A 25,184-nucleotide genomic window follows, 5' to 3' on the forward strand; every position below is an offset into this window, starting at 1 on the left:
TACAAGGAACTTGAATGTCCTCAGACCCTGGTATCCTTGCAAGTCCTGGAGTCAATTGCCCACAGAGATGGAGAGAAGATTCTAGTACAGATTGAAGTTCATATAAGCACAGGAACTCTGATCAGGATCCTTGTATAAAATGGTATATAGTATTTGTATATAACCTACACACGCCTATGTACTTTAAATCATCTCTAGATTATTAATTGTGAAGTAAGTTATTTACTACTATAACAAATACCCAAGATAATCAGCTTAAAGGTATAGGGGATTTTTGGGATAGCATCTGAAATGTAAATGAAGAAAATACCTAATAAAAAATTGGAAAAGGTGTTTCAGAGTTGAGCAGAGGAGACTTGCTGTGGGAAGCAAAGGACAATGCCATTAATGGACATTGCCATTAAGGTCTGTCCCCAACTGAGAGGAAAGTGGTCTGCAGAGAGGCCGCTGAAGAAGGTCTTCTGGGCCTGTTGCACAGCAGCCCCTGAAATGAGCAGGTGGGAGGGTTTATCCATCTTTCTCTCCCCCAGTGATGCTCCTTCCCCAGAGACTCAGTGTCCTCCTTGGTCTCCAAACACCTCTTCAATCTGAGAGTTGAATGGATTCTCCTTTCCCAAGACATGAGGCCACTGGAGCTGTATCTTTTCCCAGACACGATTTGCTTGCAGAAGTGAAGCCACCTGCAAGAGAGCCAGAGGGAAAAGACACTTCATGGCAAGGGACCGACCAGTAGGCCTGGGATGCAGCTCAGTTGGCAGAGGGCTTACCTAGCAGAGAGAAGTGCAAGCTTTACTCCAAGTGCCACATGACAGATCACTGAGGCACACGCCTAATCCCACCTCTCTAGATGTAGAACCAGGAGGATCAGAAGCTCAAGTTCTCCCTTGGGCTACATGATACGTTTTCAGGCAGCCTTGTATACATGAGACCTTGTCAGACAACAACACAACACGAAACTCACTATCCCAATTCAGTAATTCTTTATTTCTTAAACTTTTTATCATATCGATGCTAATCTTATCTGGGAGAAACAATTTAAAAGAGGAAGAATTTCCTTTGCTTATGGACTGCAGATACATCATGGAGCAAGAGTATGGTAGAGGGAAGCTGTTCACCTCATGGCAAACAGGAAGCAAAGAAGAGACCGAATGAGGCCAGGGACATGATGATTTTATAACTACCTACTGTCAGGGACTCCATTGCTTCAGCCAGGTTCCAAAGTTTACTGCTCCTCTCACAATCATGCCATCAACTGGGGAGCCTAGAATTTAACACTAGAGTCTGGGGGACATTTCCTGGTCAAAGCTCAGCATTTTCCATCGTAGGAAGACCTGAGGACCGTTCCTGAGTTCCCTGCTTTCATCTCTGTGTATCCAATCCCTTCCCCTGAGGTGGGTGGGGCCTATCACCTTGTCCTAATCATTACAGTGGCATGTTAGTGATTGTGCTTCATAAAACAGAACTTGGTCTTGCTTGTCTGATGCTATAAGCAGTGAGCTGATGCTAACCCCCAGCTAAAGTCCAGCAAGAAGCCGGGTGCTCAGTCCTATTCCAAATCTGTCGACTCAGGTAAGTGTGATGTTGTTTTCTCCGGTTTTGTCTCTGGATGATCCCAGAGCCTGGGTAATACACCTTGATTGTAGTTTGTGGCATCCTAAGGGCAGGGCCAGGTCAGGCTATGACTATCAAAAACTTCAAAGTAACATGTCTATCATTTTAAGTTCCTAGATTTGTGACTTAGAAACATAATAAGCACATGTTCCCCCAAACCCACTCCTGTACTCCAGGAGACAGCTAACAATTCCGTCTGGTGGTCTAAGGCCTGGGTGCTAATGAATAGAGGAAGTCTTCCCTGGAGGAGCTCCTGGTTAGACCAGGAGCCAGACAAGTGAAGTGACCTCACACCTGGAGGGCTAGGAGGGAGAAGCACAAGCCAATAGGGATGAAATACCAACTCTGCATAGAAGGAAAAGGAAAGGCCCTCTCGGGAGAAGCTGAACTTTTAAGGGTAGGTTCAGGGTGTTTCTTGGGGAAGCTGTGCACTGGGCAGAGACTAAGGTGTATGCAGATGACCCATAGCACATGGGAAGGGAAGGAAAATGATGTGGTCTGGGAACTACAGGCACCCAGAAGATGAGGGTGGACAGGGAGACTATTAGGGCTTGGATTCTGAAAAGATCCTGGCTGTGCATCGCTTGGCTGGATTCCAAGCAGGGTGAGTATGGTCTCTTATGCCAAATGCCGCTTTCTTGGCTTTTGTAGCTTTATGCTGGATTTGCTTTGTCCCCAGTGGTAGCAGGAGCTAGTCTTGGTTGTCCAGTTCCCTGCTATCCCCTGTGCATTGGATGAGGAGGCTTTTCCTAGGCAGATGATGCAAGAAAGGTCTGGCTGGCTGTTGGACCAAATGACTATCTCAACAGCAGTGTGGAAAATAAGAGAAGTGATTGCTGAGGGCCTGAGAGGGGAGCACACTGTGGGATGGGAGGGACACTGCCCTCATGGCAGTTCACCATGCCACTTGACAGTGCTGTGTCACATTGGGTAGCTTTTTGGCACTCTGGGGCCAAATTACACCATAAATAGGAGAGAGTCAATGATCAAAGCTCTCTCTGGGTCTAAACTGTGTGTAATATTTTAGTGATTGTTAGAAAAAAAAAAAAAAAACCAAAGCCGACTGAGTCATTGCATTAATCAGCCGTAGAGGTTTTGTGAAGTGCCAGAGCCTTCTGATGTGGAGCTAAAATGTTTCCATCCAATCAGACTTTTACTTTCAGCTATTGAGGTTCACACTCAATATCACCTTGTACATGACAAATAAACACTGGACCACGTGCTCACCCCAGCCATGCATCCAAGCAAGCATGTGATCACGTTGTTTCCTATTGATGTTTCAGTAAGCATACATACTGGGGTTTCTCATGAAATTTTATACACACATTTCATTACACCTCACATGTTGATCCCATCCTTCTCCCTTCCCTCCTCCTGGTCCCTTCTCCCTGAAAAGATACCCTTCTGCATGTGAATAAGAATATATGAGGTCTGTCTCCCTTTTTCCTTTCCATATCCTTTTTTGTCTTCCCCCACCCCAATTAGGTGCTATCTTTCTCCATATAGCCCCTTTTCTATTTTCAGCATATACATATATTTAAATCTAAATTATGCAAGTGGGAGGAAATGTGATATTTCTCCTCGTGTGTATCACACATATTTTCCTTAACACGATGGCCGACAATCACCCCACTTTTCTATGAATGTAATTTCATTCTTCTTTTTGGTTGAACAAAACCCCATTGAGGACAGTAACATTTCTTCATCTGTTCTTGTGTGGCATCTAGGTCACCTCCATATATTGACCACTGTGAACAAGGCTACAGTAAACATGAGTGTGCAAGTCTCTGTCGTGTGCTGACTTAGAATCCTTCAGGTGTTCTCCAAGAATTGTACAGCTGAATCAGGTTCCATGAGGAACCTTCATATTGATTTCCTCACTGGCTATATTAACTTATGCCCCCATAAGTATGCAATCTTGATAATATCCATCCAACATATTACATAAAGCATATACATAAACTGTATGCACACAGCACACACATCACCTGTCCATACAGCACACATCTACTGACATGTCACACACTTTCTTCTTTGTACTTAATAGCAGGAGCAGGGCTCAGGATGGCCAGCAGGATTGGCTGCAACACTCATGAAAGACTCAGACTGTCACTGAGGACAGGGGCCTGGTCTTCTGGCTTCTTTTCCTGACACTCCTCAATAAGGGGTGTTGCTTCCAGGTCTGTGGAAACCTACTGGTGTGGTTTTATTTTATTTTATTTTTTTAACTTTCAACCTGACACATTTAAATGATCTTTTTAATGATTATGGGGAAACAAGGCCTTTGTGGGTATTTATTTTCTTGACATTAATAAGAGAAGAGATAGGGGTGGAGGAAGGAAGAGGAACTTGAAAAGGAATGAGCGCAGATTTGAGCTTGTGGTGACTGGTTTGAAAGCAACTAATTGGCTGTCACTCTAAGAGGGATTAATGTATTTATGAGTATGCACTGCTGAAATACTGTGTCTACAATGAGATTGGCATGCCAATATGCTAGGGAATTCTGAGGAAATTACCTACTACATTCATTCATTCATTTGTTCATTTGGCTCTCTTTGCTGAGTACCCTCTGCATGCATCTCCGTCTGTTACCACTCCCATGATGCGCCACCACACAGGGAGCCACATAGGCATCTTTCACTTCCTTTATTCCAAGCCAGCTGTTTCTTAAGCATGCTGTGAGTCTTTGCCTCTATTCATAGTTTAAAATATGAAGCTAGTATCTTGTCATTCTAGGGCAAAAAAAATCTAACAAACAGAAAAATAGAATAAAAATTATTTGTAATTAGAATGGAGGAATCTTTTCCTAACATTGGGTATTGGTCTTTTTAGATTACACAGACACACACACACACACACACACACACTCACATGCACACACTACATGCATACAAAGGTATATTCATCTATATAGTATTTTAAAATACATTTTTCCTAAAGTGTAATGCATAGCCTATAATGTTAATCTTTCTGTGGATAGTCCCAAGAATATGCAGAGGCCCAGAGTTGTGGCATTGTCCATATAATTACTTGTCTTTCCATTATCGTCACATTTCCATGTTGGACTGTTTTCATAAATGTAGATTTATGTCACTGTCTTTACCCAATGCACACACTGTACTCCATAAGGGTGCATTTATTTTACAGATCAAACTTTATTACAAATTCTCCTAGTATTTGAGAGATTCTCTTTCTGAGAATATCCACATCCCAGTGCAGGAGAGTACATAGGCTCTTGGCTCACTCACTGATACACTGAACATAGTCACAGAACTAAATCATGTCCAATGGAAGGTGAGGGAGTGGAAGATCACCTGGGATCTCTGGATTAAGTCTATGCTTTTTCTTGGATAAACTGTTTAGAGTTCTCTTCCTTGCTTAGATGTTGCAGTTACTTTTCTTGCTTTTGTAACAAAGTAACTGTAAAAAGTTTGGGCTACAAGGCTTCCAATTGGCCCTTGTTTCAGAAGATTTCAGTCCATCATAGCAAGGAAGGATCGTAACTGCTGGGGCCATTTCATCTGTGCCAGTGGGGGTTGGGGCACAATGTGTTCTCATCATGTTGGGTCAAATCCCGGGTCAAACCAGGAAACAGAGCACTCAAGTCCAGAACCAGAGACAGATGTAGCCTTCAAAGTGACCTACTCCTAAGTGACTTATTTTCACCAGCTAGGGACAGTCTAAAAGGTTTCACAGCCTCCTCAAGCAGCAGTACCACCCAAGGATAAACCCTTCCCGCATGTGAGCTGAGGAAGGCACTTATTATTCAAGTCACAACAGATGCACATAAACACCGGCAATCTAGAGCACAGTGAAGCCATAAGTGGTTTACGAATTCAAGTTGGCTTCCTGTAGTAGAACATGATGTTTGATTTAATTATTTGATGATCTGGAATTCTGCCAAGGGTCCTATTGGTCTGTGGTCACTGCTGGGAATTTGAGAGGACTGGGAAAAATTGACATCAACCCCAGGAGAGATTGGCATTGGGTTTTCCCAAGGACATCTCATGGATACAGAACTCACTTTGCTTTATTCTATGCCTGCTCAGTTTGACGTTAAACACAGAAAACACCTTTAGCTTAATGGTTCACAAGGAAACCTTACTTTCCCCTTTTTAATCCTCCCAGAAGAAACTTTTCAAAGTGAGTTTTCTCTTTTACCAAGATTTAGATGAGTCATTCTCAAGCTTCCTAACTCTGTAACCCTTTAGTTCCTCAAGTGGTGATGACCCTCAATGATAAAGTTATTTCTGTTGATACTTCATAGCTATAATTTTACTACTGTTATGAATTGTAAGGTAAATATTTATGTTTTCTGATGGTCTTAGGCAACCTGTCTTAGGCAACCTCTATAAAATGGTTGTTGGACCTCAAGGGGTGGTGACCTACAGGATGAGAAACACTGATTTAGACAGTGAGCATTAGATTTCACAGAGCAACATGCATATGAGGTTGCCATTTTCTTTTATAATAGCAACACCTTATACATTTGTTAGGGAGGACAAGGCTTTAGGTAGGACAGAGATTCTAAAAGTGTGTCTTTCAACGTAAGTTTCTATCACCCAGTATGTTTTCTGTAAGGACACATTCTCTGAGCTTACACATGAACAACCCACAGGATGAACCAAGGAGAGAACAGAAGACACACAGTATTATATCTTCCCATTTAGCCCCAGAAAATCTTGATTCGTGTTATACCTGAGAACCACTGCTTCACACTACTTCATTCAGTTGTGCACACTCACTGAATGTGTAGCTATAGGAGGCCAGTAGTGTAGCTTTGATCAGATTTTATTATCAGCTCAGCAAATGAGCCTATTTCAGCCACGAGATTTTGAATAAAGTAGAAGAATGGAAGACCTCACAAAACCCTAATGTTTTCTTGGCAATGATGGCGTTATGAGCAGAAAGGACACCACTTTCACTGACTTCTTACCTCTGTGCTATTGCAAGCCTTGACTGTACAGAGGCCAGTCATCCGCCAAAGGGCATGACTGCATGTAGATGGCTGTTTGTGTAGATGGCTCCTACTCCAAAGGTAAAGCGTGTCTGAAGGGATTTTCCTGCTCTGACAGGCTCCTGTCTACTGTCATTCAGAGGCCCGAATGTTGGTTAAACCATGATATCCCCAGATCCACTGAAAATCCTTTGTTCTTCCTTAAAGTTCTCTTAGAAGAATCTACAAAGCAGGAGGGTTTATCCCTCTATTGTCTCATGTGAGTTTTCAGTGGAGTGTCTCTTTTAGTTTTTACGCACAAGGCCTGATCCCATGGGCTGAGGAGGGCAGTGGAAGGGAGGAGGTGAATGGCTAGCTAACCTAGAACTTGCAAATTCCTCTGCCTTCAGATGACAAACTTTAGACAGAGCTATGCTTCATGGGCCAACTGGATTGCTGTTGACAGGAAAACTTCCCCAGGAGGTGCTCTATGCCCCCCAAGCCCACCCCAAGCAAATGCATCTGTTCACCTCCCAAAGTTGAGTAAGAAATACCAGGAAGACAGAATACCAGCAGGGACTGGAGAATCCTCCCACCCTTCCTTTCTATGACCTACTTTTGTTGGTTTTGTTTGTTTGTTTGTTTTTTGTTTTTGTTTTTTAGTGAAATAACCATAGAGGTAAATACTAAGCCAAAAATACCTGTCTGTAATATTTTAAAAAGAGCAAATACAATTCAGAGCTTGACTATATAAATTCATTGAAAACTTAAAATGGCTTGATGCCTGTGAAGTTGAACTGCTGCTAAATTTAACATAGACTTTATCAGACCAAAGCTGAAAATCTGCCTGGGTTGTATTTTCTCTGAAGTGCTCAGAACTCTGTAGAGAAGCCAGTGGCCAAGAGTCCTCTGCTGGAGGAGGCCATTGCTCTCTTCTTCAACCTCCTCACCTGCCCCCAAACAGTCTCTTGGACCTGGCCATGTGTGGACAGAACTGATTTAAAATCTGCAAACTGAAAACATGGCAGCTATATAAAATATTGTTAAACACTTCCATTTAAGAAGGAACTTAAGTTCACAGATCCAGCCTTTTTGTGGTGAATGGATAATGGTTGTTAGTGTAAAACACTGGGCTAGATACATGGTGGTTGCTGATTTGCCAAAAGGACCAGTCTGAGGTGGTGACTGCTTGGGAAGTAGGTTCATTGGCCCAGGTTATTCTCCTTTCTGGCCCCAGTCTCTGCACAGTTGCCATGTGGGGTCTCCTTAAGCTTTCCCAGAGAGTTTGTCTCATGAGCTTACAAAGTTGAGGCAAATGGAGACCTGGAGGCTGCTCAGCTCTTTAAATACACCCATTGGCTCTGTGTTGTATGTCTCCAGCAGTGGGCATAATCAGAGTTGAAGAGAAATGAAGGGCTTGATTTATAGAAATTTCTTTGCTTGGAATGAAATAGTTTCAATTTTTTCTCAGTTGGGTAGAGACAATTTATTTATCTCCAGACACAGACAACTGTGTTTGTGTGTCCTGCTAATGTGTTCATGGGCCTTGTACTTCTTTAACATGGTCACTCTGCAGACAGTCGAATGTTGCCTCTGAGTTTGTAAAGGAGGCTTTGAGTAATTGCCAGGATGGGGTGGAGGAGGTTATTTTGCAGGGTGAAATGTGTGAGGCTTCCAAGGCCGGAAGCATGAAAGATGTTGACACGTGGCTGAGGAGGACCCAGGAGAAACTAGGTCTGGTGAATGCTTGTGGCTCTTCCAATGTGTTCTGATTCCTGTCATCTGAATATGGGCCCAGCTTCTGAACAGGCTCCCAATTTGATAGATATTAAACCCTAAAACTATTTTAAGAGTCAAGCAGAGACAGGTTGATATTTGATATAGCAAATGAGTATGGCCTGAAGGATGAAGGAAAGCTGTCTTTGAGCTTTGAGCATCTTCTTTGAGTGTGGCTTTAGGTGCCACCATAGCTGACCTCCTTTTCATATCTTTATCCTTGGTAGAGTCAGAACTCTGTTGTGCCAAAGAAATCCTACTTTAGTGAGGGTATCCTATATGACTTTGGTTCTAACTAGGTGGGGATTGAAGCAGGAAGGATCATTTGATCCCAGAAGCCTGAGGATACAGTGAGTTCTCATCTCGAAGAAGAAGAAGAAGAAGAAGAAGAAGAAGAAGAAGAAGAAGAAGAAGAAGAAGAAGAAGAAGAAGAAGAAGAAGAAGAAGAAGAAGAAGAAGAAGATATACCTTTTCAGTGGAGCCAGATCTCAATAACTTGTTTATAGTCAATAATTCTCTGAGCTACTCATCCATTTGATCCACAAAATTTAAATATTCTGAGTGCATTAGTATTTTTAAAAAATTGGTTGTTTTGGACCGTGAAGTGGATATTTAATCTTCTTCAAGTTTACGATGAGTTGAGGTCTTCACTGCTGTTCATCCACTAGGCAGCACTGCCCTCTCCTTTATTCTTTCCTTTTGAGGTAATTCTTCACCATGCTCGTGAACAGTTGCTGAGCCCAGGGCTGGGTCAGATTCTTAAGGGCATGTTGGCTCTTCCTATACTTATCCGGGGGGGGGGGGGGCCCTTGTCATTGCCATAGCACACTGGCCAAAGCTGGGTCAGAATGCCTGTGGTGACAGAGGACTGCCTGAAGCAAATGGCCAACCCTCCCTGTGAGGAACCAGCTTTCAGGATTTTCAAATGGCACAAGAACTCCCCCATGCTTTCTTCTCTTTTTAAAATAGAAATGTCACAAGGTGTCAAGTATATGGGACAGATAAAAGTGGAGCTTCTATGGCTGAAGGCAGGATAATAGGAGGGGAGTGGGACATGTGTTACTGAGCTCCAGCCCTGAGTTCCTGTGTGTTGTACAGAAGCCAGAGCGTGGCCACTTGGAATCATTGGTCTTTGTTGGAATCTGAGAGGAGGAAAGGCTCTTACTGCAGACACTTGCAAAAGGCATTGTTCTCTCACAGTGTTCTTTTTAGAGACATCCATACTGTTTTCTACACACCTCACTTTCAGGAATCCTTGCAATTATTATTATTTTAAATATAATATATACTTTATTATTTTTTGAAAAATTTATACATGTATGTGATGTATTTTGATCATATCTTGCAATCATCAATTTTTCTAGGTATTGACTTTTTTAATGGAAGGCATGGGTGATGGCTCATTTCTAATTGGCCACTAGAGAACCCAGAGGTTTTGCAGGTCTCTTGGGACAGTTTCTCAGGACTGCCCTGCACATAGTCTATCAACTGTAGAAACCATATAAAAAATCTTGGTAAAATTTCTTTTATCTTATTTTACTTTCTAATTTTCACATTATTTTATTGAATTTCTATGTTACTTATATGTGTATACTATCTAAAAATCCTTCTGGGAATAAAATAGGACCAAAAAATAAAAACCATACAAATGCATACATATATTTTAGAAAACCAAGCAGATAGACTCAGTGACCACTCTGTGGTAATACTTACCTCATTGGGGTGGAATCCATCCACAGGTTCAATAAGCTGCCATGGCTGTCCACCTCTTTTCTGCCAGTCCTCTATTACTGAAAGGCACATAATTGGAGGATTATTGGTGAGTGTCATTATACCAAGGACAAGGAGAACATGTGACTTCATCAGTATCCCCTGCTTTTTTTTCTTTAATTCTCATGTATGTGTGTTTTGCCTGCATGCATGTCTATGTACTTGGTGACAATGGAGACTAGAAGAGGGCATAAGATCTGTGGGTTACAAATGGTAGTGAGCTACTCTGTGGGTGCTGAAAATAGAACCCTTCTGGAAGAGCAGCCAGTGCTCTTAACCACTGAGCCATCTCTCTAGCATCCCCAGGCTTTGTTTTATTTCATCCTGGCTTCCTCTGAGCTTTGCCTTGGGCTGGGAGCTTTCAGAACAGTAATGATCTACCCATTGCATGATTTTTTTCTAAGTCAGAAAGGGTGTGTGTGAAACGTGCTGGGTGAATGAGGCTTGCACAGCAGGGATGACAGGGGAAATCAAGTGAGCGCTAAAATGAGCAACAACAATTTAGGTCCATCTGATCTTTTCCTCATCTGGTGGCACAGGTCTTTTTCAGATGCGAGGATGACATTTTGCTAACATCTCCTTTCACATGCTGCCATTTGCAGACACTGCCTACGTGTGTCAAGCAATCACCTCGAACAATCACACAGCGTGTCAGAAATATAATTGCATAAAATTATCTCAACTTTGCATTTAGAGAGAGCATGGCTACAGAGAAAATATTATGAGCCCCAAAGTGAGGAAAAGTAATAAAACTGTCCGTCAACAGGGATAAGACACTGTGCATGTCAGTTCCTCCAAGGCAGCTGTGCAATTAATTCTATGTTGTAATATCACAAAGCCAGTAAACCTTCCTCATGGAAATTGCAGTCCCTAGAGAGCTTTCAGACAGAACCATCTCCTGGCGGGACATCTCACCTTCCTAGTGTTCATAGAAGCCAGCTATGTAGCTATGATTCCAATTGTTCTTTACACGCTTTTCTCTAAGTCTCCCCAACCTCAAGGCCAAAGGACTATGCCATTCTCGTCTCCTTAACCCAGGGAAGAATTGAGACACTGTCTGGTGAACTCACAGGCATGAGACTGAATCAATCCTCTGTCATTTTTGTCATTACTGCAGAGATGTCGTCCCCTCTTATTGTTCAACCCTTGTCCCCGAGGTGGCAAATAATGTTCTCCTTGTCAGAGTTCAGGGGTGGAAATGTCATGCTGATGGTCCCCTAGCAGTGTGATGCTACCTGGCTCTTTCTTTTTTTCTATGTTTTGAGGTGGCCTTCGCACTTGCTAGATTTCCAAGAATGGCCTTGAACTCCTGATCCTCCCATCCCTATATCCCAAGTACTAGCCTGTTTCCCACAGGCCTAGGCTCCGCCGAATCTTTTATAGTGTGTTTATAGTGTGTTCCTGGGTTTCCCTGGTAGTTGATAGAAGAAGTTGCATTCGCATTTCTTGTAAGACTCAAAATGAGCCGGCCACTATGCTGTTGTGACATGATGTATTGCCCATATAGAAACCCAAATCAATTTCTACTGCTACAGAAGGGCTCCTTTTTGAGGAATCGTATGGATTTGTCCTTTCAATGGATAGCTAAGAGCTGCACTGATAAGCAAGCCATACTCACTTTTATGAAGAAGGGGGCTCAGTTGATTCTTTTAAACCAAATTGCACCCCTCAACCATTTGTTTCCTGCCTTTGGAGTAGCCCCAGAAAGCTGGCCTGCCTCTGTTTCCACTTGCCTGTTGTGTGGGCACAACCTTGGAATCAGGTTTTCTGTTTTAGGTTCAATTCCTCTGCTCTAAATTCCCCCTTTGTATGTCATGCTGAGGCTCCTGTGGGCTCCAGGCCACCCTTCCTGACCTCAGGGCTGCGTCTGTCTGCTCAGGGATGCTTCTAGCTCATTTCCCACTGCCTGCTCATCCGCTGTGCAATCTACCCGTGCTTATCTCACCCGCTCCACTTTCCTCTTGTCCAGGAGGGGATGAGCCAGTTTTATTCCCTTTTCTGGGACTTGCTTTTCAATTTTCGAGCATTATATTAATTGTCTATCAAACCCACTTCTGGCCTGAACATCTAACAAGTTACTTGCAATGAAAGAGCCAGGAATTTGGGGAGTTTCTGTAAATGCAGAGCTGAGGTCGCCCCTTAGGACCTTTGGGTGCTCTTTATACTTCCATGGTATCCATCTCCTTTCTTCTGGAAATCCTACAGAGGTCTCTAACACAAAGATTGACAAAGATGGGGTGGGGCAGGGATTCCACCTAGTACAGACTTGAGCCTTAGTCCTTGAGACCTCATAAGTGACATTGCTTCCACTCCCTTGTGTACTTTTGCTCCACTCATGTCCCTGAAGCTGTCTCCATTTTTAGATCCAGGTCACTTTCTGCTGTGTAGATATTCATGGAAGAAAGAATAAAGATAATCTCCAACAGGATGTTGGATGGACTGATGTTGGGGGTCATTCTCAAGTTCATACACTGAGAGCCTAACTCTCCTGAGCAGATGGTGACAAGCCTTTGCTAGCTAGCTAGGCCATGAAGTGCAGCCCTCATAGATGGAATTAGTGACCTCATAAAGGGATCCCAGGGATCTGTTGCCACATGATAGTTCAAAAATCTAGTGGAGGGCTCTCACCAGAACCCAACTGTGTAAGCACTGTGATCTTGGATTTATATCTTTTAGGACTGAATAAACAAAACTGTTGTTTATGGGCCAGTCTGGCTATGGTACTTTAATATAGTAGCTCAGGAACACTAAGAGATGTTCAGAAATTCAAAGGTAGTGTTCATAAGACCAGGCTAGTAACTGAGCACAACCAAGACCTCAGATGCAGCCGGCAAGAAACTTGTAAGAGGTGAATGAGGAAAGTCGTGAGTCAGAGGCCTTTTGTATGGAATAGATGCATCGTGAGCTGTGGACTTGACCCAGATCCCTCAGGCTCATCTTGTGTGCTGGGGTACGAAGCCTCACACAGGACTTTTTGACTCTCCATATTTGCAGAGAAAGTTGGCAAGTTCAGCTAAGATGGTTCCTTCTCCTACTCCTATGTATAACTGATATGTACTAACAAAAACATTTGACACAAGAATGAAACTAGAACTAAAACTAACAAGAATAGATTTCATGCAGTTTGTAAACTAGCTCTGAAAGTAAAGTCAACAGTCAGACCCTTAATATTAACAGTCAGGTCCTTAATATTTCATTTTTAGTAAGTGTTATTAATGAGTACTTTATGTGTAATAAATCATGCATGCTTCAAGTAAAAACAAAACAAAACTTGTACCTTTAGTGGCCAAAAGAAAAATTGATGAAGGAATTGCCATGATTGGGAGGCCAGGTAATTTTACAATGGAAGACAAATGTGAGTTTGTTAAATAAATGGTTTAAGCCAACATGGGGTTCCTGTGTTAAAGAGGCCAGCTTCTCTTACGTAGAGTTTCTTCTAATGTGCTTTAATCTTGGCACTAACGTTTAAAATTGTTCTAAGTGTTTCCATTTTGATTTGAATTTTATGTGTACCAGTAACTGCCAAACTTTAGCAGGCAGAGGCAGCCCTGCAGTCAGGAAGGGTCACCTGGAGCCCACAGGGCAATAGGCACAGGGAAATTTAGAGCAGTTGGAATTGAACCTTCAAAGGAGTGAGATGTTGATGGATCTTTTCACAGAACAAATAGACAAAATTCAATCATCATAATTAGTACCCCTTTTCAAAATGCACAGAGATGGCCATTCCTTCTTACTCTCTTTGGAGGATAAGCAATCCTACAGTTGTGGGAGTTATAGAAGGGGAACACAGCAGCAGAGTATATAGGAACAAGAGGAGCATACTTGCTTGCTAAGTTTTTCCAAGCAACAGAGATGTAATGTAGGCAGGAAGGGGCTGTTTTCTCCTTGTGGTGTGGTGATGAGGGCACTGGAGTCCAGGGCCCCTGTACAATGGACAGGAGCTTTAGCATCAAGTTGTTACCCCAGACAAGAACTTCTCCTTATCACCATACTCAAGCAGTTCTACACGAAATCAATAGTAATATATTCCTCCCTGTGGGGAAGCTTCCCCGTTCTTCCAAATTCTGTTTCAATTCTGTATTATAGTAGATGACCATGGCAAAGACCAGACTTCAGACTAACTGGTTTGCCATATGAAATAATAGTCAATATTAAAGGAACATGACACCGAGTTACCAATTACACAGTCAATCAATCCACAGGGGAAACATTGTTTTTCACTTAACTATCGTGTTTTCAAAGGTTCTTGTTACCACATAGAAGGAGCCACCAGACTATAAAGCTTAAGGGTAGGCAACTCCCAGGCAAGACTCTGAGGTTTTATTTGTACCTTGACTATCACTAGACAAAATGGTTCTTTGTGACAATTTCAGGATAAGACTCTACTTTTTCCGGAGAACTGCAACAGCCAACATGGCATTTATTTCTTCCTCAATTGATTTTAGAGTGGGAAGCCCATCAAACTCAATGCGGCAAATTGGTCTTTTCTGTGTGTGTGTATGTGTGTGTGTGTGTGTGTGTGTGTGTGTGTGTGTGTGTGTAGGCTAGAAATAAAGACAAGGCTTCTCATTGAACCTGGAGCTTATCAAGTTGTCTTGGCCGTCTGGCTTAAGAGTTTCAGGTGTCTGGGCAGTGGTGGGATTACAGACATATGCCACTGTATGTGGGGCCTGGGCATCTGATCTCAGGGCCCATGTTTGTGTGGCTGGCCCTTTACCAACACAGCCATCTCCCCAGTCCATCCTATTTTTGTGTTGTAAGAAATAAATTAAGCAACTTGAATGATCTTGGAGCATCTGTTGGGATTTGGTGCATGATATACTTTCTTTATCTGTAAGTCAGAGAAATTCCACTCACAGCCATCTTTTCAGGGAACCACCGAAGCAGTGGAGGAAGATTTATAGGACATGTGCTAGCTCTTTCTTTGATGAATAGTAAGCTAGGAGATATTTAAAATAGAAATCTACATTCTGATCAGCACCATGAGGTCACTGACTGCTTTTGCAGACATACAGGGGAGGAAACGAAGAGCCTAAGTTGACTACAGATGGGCTGTCTTTGAAGCCAAGGGCAGCAAGAGGTATGTTTAAGCTGTCTATGTGAAAATGGTCTTATCAGCTAAGTGGCATTTTCCTTCCACAGCTGGGGAGGTGGGGTAGAAAAGAAAAGAATGTTACACGCTCAAGTTGACATTTCTCCGTGGCAAATTTGCTATGTATGTTTAGTAAAGAGCCAATTGGAGAATGAGTCAGCAAAAAGACAAACAAAAACAAAAAGAAAAAGAAAAACAAAACAAAACAAAACAAACCACCATCACCAACACCAACACTGGACATCTGGCAGTGAGCCGTTGCCTTTCAGTGCTGGACCCAGACCGTCACAGTGGAGAGCAAATAGGTCTTGTACCTGCCTTCAAGTGACAGGGATGCTCAGCTACGAATGTTTCTGTCATAACAATGTGAAATTGTATATTTCAGTGTGATGAGAAAGGAGAGCATTCATGGTGCAGAAGACAGCTCTGAAACAGTGTGGTAATACAGACGGTTTTCATAGGACTCCACAGTGTGGATTTAATAAATGCCTCTGCTGGGTTTTTATTTCTGATGAAAGGAGACCTGGGTGATAATGAACTACACCTATACCATATCTTCCTCGGGGAACTTGGGAAAACATTTCCCTAGGTATGAATGATGTCGGTAGGTGGTTGGACTCTGAAAGAGAATCCTTATGAGGTCGACTGTGGGGGGTGCTTTACACTCAATGGTAATGGAGCCCAGTGGATGATGTCAGCTAACAGGTATCAGTCCTTGCTATTCTCCAGTCCTATGACCTGTGTCTGAACTGAGATAAGGACAAGGCTATCAATTCTGGTCTTTTCCTACAGTTGCACGTTACAAGCACTAGGGCTAGATTTCCAGGATCATATGCTGCTGTGATTTCTAGGATGGGACGTTACTCCCAGAGGTGGATCTGGAATAGATGATCCTCCTACCTACTATGATACATGCTGGGATTTCAAGTTTAAAACATCATAACTTGGCCACAAGACAAGATATTATAATAGTTCCTGAAAGGGTGATAAAAGTTCTGTCCCTTTCAGAAGTACACATGACAGGACATGGTCATTGAATGTTGTGTGAGGTGTTCATGCAGACAGGTTCCATAACATCATTCCTCTGCTTCCACTCTCTTCCTTACTATGTCCATCATTGTAATAAAATGTATTAAGTTCTTCCTTACTATATCCATCATTGTAATAAAATGTATTAAGTTGTCTTGGCCTGAGGCGTCTATACCGCCTTAGCTATTTAAGTTCCCAGATGAAGGACACACACACAACTTTCATATTTACAATAAGCCTTTTTTTGTTTGTTTTGCTTTTGTTTTTTGAGACAGGGTTTCTCTCTATAGCCTTGGCTGTCCTGGAACTCACTTTGTAGACCAGGCTGGCCTCGAACTCAGAAATCTGCCTGCCTCTGCCTCCCAAGTGCTGGGATTAAAGGCATGCGGCACCACTGCCCGGCAATAAGCCTTAAACAACATAAGATACTACCCTCAATGTTGTTAGAATCTACTTTCCTTTCTATAACCCAAGTTATTCCTTACTATGTTTCATCTGGGCTGCTCTTAACTCCAGTTGGGCAGCCCTCAAGGTCACATTCTGTTGACTCCTAACCTGTGCTGGCTTCTCCTTCTTCCTCCTGCACTCTTCTATTCCCTCCTGGTTCCCACCCATACATCTGTAAATAACCCTAATGAAGTCATTGCACCCCACCCAGACACAGAGCCATGAAAGTAAAGGGGGGGGCTATCAGAAAAATGGAAGAGTATTAATTGTGTGTGGGAGGAGGACAAGAGACAGTATCATGAGGTGAATATGACTGAAATATATCATGTGCGTGTTTGAAATGTCATAATGAAACAATTATTATGTATAATTAATATATGCTAATAAAAACATTTAAAAAGGAATCCCCTTTTGGAGGTTTGGAACCAGAGAGGTTAGAGATACCCAGCAAATTGCCTGCAGCACCAAAGATAATAAATGACAGTTGTAGAAATAACTCTGGACAATAAAAAAGTATCCCACATGGATGTTAGACGTTATTAGATTTTTAATAACTTTGATCACATTCAAGGATGGTAATGATCAAAGATCACTTGGTGGTGCATTTGTTTATACCAAGAATTCATTAATAAGTCTTTAACTCTGCATTTTAATGAGAGGCTATTTATCAAAAATGTCTCTCCCCATGAGAGAGATGTGTGTCATGTAGACAGGAGATCTAGTAAAGGCAGATCAGTCTTGTTGAAAGGATGTTCAGAGCTGAAGTATTAGAGTCTGTAATGCAAAGTGTGTCAGCTAATGTAATATTCAATAATTCATGATGGCCATCTGCCCCATTCCAGATGCCTGGGCTGGGGGAGGGGGGCTGGGAGCGAGGCACAGAGATGAGGAGTATTCCCTCTGCTGCACACACTGAAGCACTTCATTAGCATCATCTCGCTGGCAGTCAGGCAACGGGCTTTTCTCATGGAGAAAAATGGCTTAACAATGAAAATGAATCTTGGGAGGGTTACAATCAATAAGTAGGGTTTTCTTTTAGAGAGTCAAGATGTAAAGGATAAATCATCGGCTCTGGTTAGCAAGCCTGAGTTTGTATGGCTACTTGTCAGTGACTCTAAAAGAAAAAAAATTTTTTTTCCCAGAGAGTTGGGACCCAGGTTTACTTTTCAAATAGCATTTCTTTACATTTTGCCACTCCCTAAGAGGTTTCGGTTAGTTACAGGTCTAGGCCTGTTCAAGGTAGTCCAACACTCCACCAGAGGGGGCATGGCCCTACTCCTCCCTTCGGTCACCTTTAGTTTTAGCATACATACATAGAAACAAGGCATCGTTAATCTGGCAAGAACTGTTGGGTGATCCCAACAGTTGCTTCAGAGACTTTTCAGAGATGGTGAAGTGAGGAAGTGACGTTGAGTCTCAACTTGTTTTTGCCTTTGCTCAATGCTGAGAGTTATGGGTGAAGCTCCCTAGTCTGTCCAGTGTGCTTTGTAACAGCCCCCCACTGCAGCTGCTGTGCTTGCCTACTGTCAAGACAAAAACAAGCCACTTACTTTCATGGAAGGCAAAATCCAAGTAGAAAAGATCGAAGTTTGCAAATGTCTTGGTGGTTGCAATTTTTTTCAGTGTATTGGAGAGTTGTTCTGCTCTCTGGATGCAAAGGAAACAGGGAATTCCATGAAACCTCAACTTTGACTTTCATGAGACAATTCAGGCAGAAAAAGAAATCTTTCTTCCACACACCATTCCACTGTGCTATCTCTAAGCTATCAGCAGAAACAGCTCTGCACCTTACAGTGTATTCATGTGCAAATGACCAATGAACACGAAAAATGTTACTATTACTTATGAGTCAAACTAGTATAAATTAAAGTAATAAGAACCTACTTTTCCTGCATGGTTTGACAAAGATGAGGCAAATAACCTTGATATTACCAATGTCAGAGGCTGAATGAATGAAAACATTGATCGGTTTCATTATTTAGACAACAGCTTGGCAATTGTCTACATGACCAGTATGTCTTATAACAGTTTGTATATAGGAAATAGAGATAGTACAAAACATACATCTTGTTATTCATCCTGGTGAAGAGTTGGAAACAACCATGTATCTAACTACACAGAAGGATGGAATAAATCATCCCACATTCATATGCTGGACATGGTGAATAGCTGTATCATTATAATGTGTAGAAATAATTTATGAACATTGGAGTATGTAATCTCAATCTAGAGGGTAAACCGCAAGATTCTTATCTATGGAAATGATGAGACACTCATATACTGATATATGAATGATATTTTTCTCTGTGTGCATGTGTGCACACATCTGTAGGTGTAGGCCTATGTGAATGTATGTGTTTAGAGGAGAAAGGATAACCTCAGACAATATTGCTTAGGATCCAATCACCTTGGCACAAGAGGCAGAAACCTTCATTGGCCTGGATCTCCTCGTTGGGTTAGGTTGTTTGGATGGCTAGTGAACCCCAGGGGTTCTCCTGACCTCACCTTCCCAGCACTGAAATTACAGTGTGTCTCTGCTTTGGCTGTTTCTAATGGGTACCAGAGATCAAACTCAAGTCCTCATGATTACCCAGCAGACACATCACTCACTGAAGCTATTTTCCCAGCCTACAATTTTGTGTGTGTATATTATATGTGCATGTGTCTGTGTGTGAGTGTGTGTGCCAGGACCTAGTCATTGAGTCTGAGAAGAATATTTGATGTCTTGCTCTGTCACTCTGCCCTATTATCATGAGACAAGTTCTCTTACTGAACCTCGAGCTAGGCTGGCAGCCAGCCAGCCCCAGTGATCCTGTCTCTGTCTCCCATAGCACTGAAGTTATAGGTATATGTGCAGTTATGCCCAGCTTCTTATGTATGTGATGGTGATTTGAACTCAGGCTCTCAAACTTGTGCAGCAAATGCTCTTAGCTACTGAGCCATCTTCCTTGACTCAAAATTGTAGCTCAGGCCTTAAACTTGTTATCCTCTTGTGTCTGCCTCTTCAACATATCCTACCAACAGTATGTACTATCACAACTGGCTGCAGCCTGATTTTTGTTGCTGCACTCTGTAGATTTTTGTATTTTACATTTTTCAATATTGATTTTTAATTTTATTAAATAATGATTTTCAATATATATTTTTAATTTTTATCTCACTGTTTTTTATTAGCAAGTTCTCTATAATAAAATTTTATTAACAAAATATGTAGGTGGTGGGTCATGTCTGAAATCTCAGAACTTGGGAAACTGAGGCAAGAAAGAAAATTTCTGTGTGTTCAAAGCAAACCTGGGCCATATAGCCAGGCTTGTTTTAAAAACAACAACAACAACAACAGCCCACAAATGTTTCCATAATCTTTATAAAGGTAATTTACCACCTATGAATAACTATAAGATATTTTGCTTGGGAAATGGATTCTGTCAGACATGTGAGGTGATCCTATCTGAGTAACAAGTCACACATACAGGTTATCTTCCTCGGCTCCCCAGTTCACTACCTCAGGTCATATACAAGCTGTGGTGTATATGTATTACAAGCTATGGTGTATATGTATTACAAGCTGTGGTGTATATGTATTACAAGCTGTGGTGTATATGTATTTCAAGCTGTAGTGTATGTATATTACAAGCTGTGGTGTATATGTATGCACACATGAGAAATATGTGCACTTGCAAGCAGACAGCCAAAGAGGTAGGCATGGAGAGAGGGAAGAAGAACACACAAATTCTTTTGGCTTCTCTGGCTCCCCAAATGTGAGATTTTGTTATTTGCCAAGTTGGTAACCATTATGCTGTAGAAGCCCATCCCGAGGAAAAGTCTGCAGCAAACACAAAGACGGGGCAGCAGCTCTACCTCTGAAGTGAGAGTCCGGAGGGTCTTGTTGGAAGACATCCAGCCGTTACAGGGATTTAACTGAGAGACAGTAAAGAGCACACTGATTAAAGAGGCAGAGCCACAGGGAAGTGTGTGTACGCATGTGCGTGTGTGTACATGTGCATGTGCGTGTGCGTGTGTGTGCAGGTGTGTGTGTGTGTGTGTGTGTGCATGCATTTGCGTGTGTGTGTGTGTGTGCAGGTGTGTGTGTGTGTGTGTGCATGCATTTGTGTGTGTGTGTGTGTGTGTGTGTGTGTGTGTGTGTGTGTGTAGCAGACTCTTGGGCTTACCTGCAGGCATCTTAGAAAGGAGAAGAACTGTGCATAGGTCACATCTTTATTTAGCTGGCCTGGAAAATGGAGATCTGATGTATCATATAGAATCGAATGGCAATGCTCAGAGACATTTGTAGGTGACCCTGCCACCCTTTCTGATGGTAGCATTTATCCTGATTTGATTTGTCATTCAGCAGAGCTTTGAGGAAGGCCTGTACTTTACTTCTGTCTAAGCCCAAATTAGGAAGGGGTCCTAAGGAGTCTATGATCATGTACTTCTTAGGCTCAGAGAGGACAGGTCTGGGGTGGTAGCTTCATCTAAATCTCCAGGGAAAGGGATAGAGTCTCCTACAGCTCCAAATGAACCAGAGTGGCCTGAACAAAGCCTATCACTAGACAACACCTTCTTCTTGGTAAGGTCATGAAATTCCAAGTTTCTATGAAGCTCAGGGAGCCCAATTTAAGGGAATTGACTGAATCCTCCTTTCTGGGCTTATGAAACACTTAGGTCTAATTCTATTGTTCCCTGTTGAGGAACAGGCATTCAGAATGTCTGAAATCCTGAACCAAACCCCTTTAAATAAGGCTGGGGTAGCTCAATTACACTTGGGTGGGAAGGGGATGCCAGCAGATTTTTTTTTGTCTTTCTTGATGAGTTTCTCTATGGCTGTCTTACTGAGTCCTAGTTAGGAAATATTTATTATGGTTATTTTCTGGTTCAGGTTAAAGAAGTGCATAAGAATGAAGGGGAAGTGCCACATAGATTATTATAATTTGTATATGAAATCTACCTCATCCTATTTCTGAAATGCTTGTTCCCTACCTGTAACACTCCTAAGACAGTGTCTGGAAAATTTTGGGGGGATGCCTAAATAGAAGCTGTAGGTCACTCGAAATATATCTTTAAAGGATGTGTCTTGTTTCTAGTCTCTCTCTTTCTGTTTGTTAGCCATCAGGTAAAGAACCCCTACCCCCTCCACACACCTCCAACTGCAGAAGTACATGGGACCAAGCACCAGGGATTGAATCTTCTGCATTATGAGCACAAATAGACAATTCTTTTTTTTTTTTCTTTTTTTTTTTGGTTTTTTGAGACAGGGTTTCTCTGTATAGCCTTGGCTGTCCTGGAACTCACTTTGTAGACCAGGTTGGCCTCAAACTCAGAAATCCGCCTGCCTCTGTCTCCTGAGTGCTGGGATCAAAGGCGTGTGCAACCACGCCCGGCTCCAAATAGACAATTATTATTCTATACTATTTGACTCGAGGTATCATGTCATAGTGGTGAAAAGTCTAACACCCTGGTATCTGTCCAGAAACTGTTGAAACACTAAATAGAGGCATTGAGATACTGTCATTCTCCCAATGCTGCCCTCTCCCTTTTACAGACACACTACCCCAGATACAGTTAGTTTCCATGCTGTGACTGACATAAAATTCAGTTCCCCCACCCAGATGCTGTATCCATTTAACACTTGTCATGCTCTCAAAAATTAAAGAGGATAATAGAGCATCTCAAAGTAAACAGAAAGATGGCCGAAAACACAGCTATACTTTTCACTTGTACCTTAGGTAAGTTACACTGAAAAGTAGAATCGACTTGATCATGGAGGAGACACTCAAGCTCCCAGTGTGGTGAGGGAATGCCAGATCTAAGAGCCCTAGGCTGCTACTGCTAATAATGTCTCTCTCAAAGATCAATGTCAAATATCTTTCCCAGTTACTTTTCGCCTTCTTTCTTTGAGAAAGGGCATCTCACTGAATCCAGAGCTCACTGATTCCACAAGACTAGCTGTCAGTGAGCCACAGAGATCTTGTCTTCACTCCCTGCCTTGGAGCTGGGGCTAGATGGATCTCTCTAAAATCATCATTTTCCTTCCTTTACTCTCGTACACAGTGCCATTTTTGTCTACCGTTTTTTAAGTCCACCATAAGCACTCTCAATCATTCTTCTACTTGAGGGCCCCAGAGGCATCCAGGTCATTCTTGTCTACCTGACAGCATTATGCTTCTCCTAGGAAGAGCACAGGGGACTTCATTGCAGGTCAGGACTTAATTGTGGTTGAGCTCCTGCCCTGAACCCTTGAGCATGGAGGCATGTGCTTTTATATGGGGAGAGACTAATGGCTGCTCCTAAGTCAGGGTTGTCTTCTTTTGACCTGGGAATGCAATTTAATTCGAGGTTAGACTTTCATCAGCAGACACTTTCTCAGCACGCCTAAACTTCAATTATAAAATGCATTTTCCTTCTTAAAGTTTCTAAGAAGCCTGTTTAGCATACTACTTATCTTCCAGTTGTCTTGAAGGCAGCTCTCCTTTACTTCAATTCTTTGTGTAACTTAATACGTCTTAAGCAAGTTTTTTAGTGAGTCCTTTATAGCATAAATTTTATTACTTCAAATTTGTTCTGTATTAAATTCATATATACATATAACACATGTCATACGCATTATACATACATATCAAACACATCACACACATCTACATTCACACATTGCACATGCACACATTATATGCATGCATTGCTCATACATCACACACACACACATACTTATATCTGCACATTCATACACATAGCTAAAGAGGGAAAGAATCTGCAAATATAATATACCTAGAGGGTGGTATCGGTTGTGCAAGCTATCCCAGAGAAAAGTTCCATCTGGTAAGCCGTATAAAATAACGTGGCTGCCACTGGGCAGGTGAGAATTTAGATGAGTCAGAGTCTGCATGACGTTGGCGTACATTTGTTCAGGAGTGGTCATTTCTGGTACTGTGTCAGCTTTCCTATTGGTGGAAGAAACAGGAAGTATCTTCATTATCAGGACAGTAACATACAAAACACACTGTATGTCCTGCTATTTGTACCGTTTTGCAAACTACTTATGACTTCCTACCTTTCTGGCACATAGTCAAACTGCATTTAATAACTCCTGTGGAACCTATTAAGCTATGGAACTTGTCATATGAGACTCTGGAATGGTTTCTCTTCTTTTTTCCTTTCTTTCTTTCTTTCTTTCTTTCTTTCTTTCTTTCTTTCTTTCTTTCTTTCTTTCTTTCTTTCTTTCCTTCTCTCTCTCTCTCTCTCTTTCTTTCTTTTTTTAACATATTGCTAGTGTAAAGAGTGTTCCAGCAGCATGAGTTATGTCACCAGTTTGAGTTTGAAGAGAGAGGGAGGGAGGGAGAGGGAGAGAGAGGGAGAGAGGGAGAGAGGGAGAGACGGAGAAAGGGAGAGAGGGAGATAGATAGATAGAGATTTCTGAAGAACATGCAGAGTAGTAAGGACTAAAATTTTGCAACTTTAGACTACTAAGATTTTAGAGGGTTTTTGGAGGATTTTCTGTTTTGGAGCATAAGCTCATATACCCTGACTCATGGCTACTGGAGAGGGTCTGGTATTACTTAAGACTTATTTGGAGCTTTGAGACCTAACATTTGCTTTTTAAAAATTGCACACAGACCAGCATAGGAGGCAGAGGATCACGGAGGGATGGTGTTATTTTATGTGTATACACTCTGTTACCCTTTATTCTCAGTTTTTGTACTAAATTTGGGCATTCACTATTTTTCTGATAGACTACAATCCTTCGCTTATTCTTGCAGCAAAATTTACCAAAAATGATATTTCATAATCATTATGGTTCTCTATTTGATAGTAGTTGTTCTATGTAGAACATATTAAAAACACAGAAATTTCAAATAATTTAATTATGTATCTTAAGGCTTTGGGAAAAGAAAATAAGCTAAACCTGAATGTAGTAGATGGACAGAAATAATTAGATTATGGCAGAAATAAATAAGCTACAAACAAACAAAGCTACAAAGAATCACTGAAACAGATTTGGTTCTTTGACAAAATTACCCTTAGACAAACTATCAGAAACAAAGGAAGAGGAGATCCAAATTAATAAAATAGAAATGGAGTTATTACAACAGATACCAATGAAGACCAGAAAATCATGAGGCTATACCTTGAAGATTGTATTTTACTAAACTAAAAATATCTAAAAGAAGGGGATGTATCCCTAGATACATACAACCTATCAAAGTTAAACCAAAATGATACAAATCAATTAAAGAGATCTATAACCAATAATATTATAGCAGCGGCAGGAAGTTACCCGACAAAGAAAAGCCCAACATCCTTCAGAAAGATCACACATCAACACTTCTCAAATTCCTCTATAGAATAGTAAAGGAAGAAACTTGCAAGCTCTTTTATGAATCCACTACACTCTAGCTAAGGCCTCCCACAAAAGGAAGAAAAATCACAGGCCAATCTCCATGACTGACACAGATGGGAATATTCTCAACAAAATACTTGAAAACCAAATTCAAGAACACATAAAAAAAAATGCGATCACCATGACCAAGT

The 25,184-nt window shown here is 41.7% G+C and overlaps 1 protein-coding gene across 1 annotated transcript in view; it reads right to left on the bottom strand.

Annotated features, from left to right (window-relative positions):
• Positions 1-434: 434 nt before the first annotated feature.
• Positions 435-25,184, bottom strand: part of Aoah (acyloxyacyl hydrolase) — a 217,269-nt gene continuing 192,519 nt past the window's right edge. The window contains exons 16-21 of the mRNA XM_021180609.3: positions 23,424-23,596; positions 20,831-20,889; positions 20,520-20,579; positions 18,212-18,308; positions 10,037-10,113; positions 435-680 (exon numbers count right to left, since the gene is read on the bottom strand). Coding sequence (XP_021036268.1) covers positions 552-680; positions 10,037-10,113; positions 18,212-18,308; positions 20,520-20,579; positions 20,831-20,889; positions 23,424-23,596 — 595 coding nt within the window. The 3' untranslated portion in view covers positions 435-551. The remainder of the gene's footprint in view (positions 681-10,036; positions 10,114-18,211; positions 18,309-20,519; positions 20,580-20,830; positions 20,890-23,423; positions 23,597-25,184) is intronic.

Source organism: Mus caroli, unplaced genomic scaffold, assembly GCF_978045245.1.
Source record: "Mus caroli unplaced genomic scaffold, Mus_caroli_1 scaffold_15, whole genome shotgun sequence".
Taxonomy (NCBI): Eukaryota; Metazoa; Chordata; class Mammalia; order Rodentia; family Muridae; genus Mus; species Mus caroli.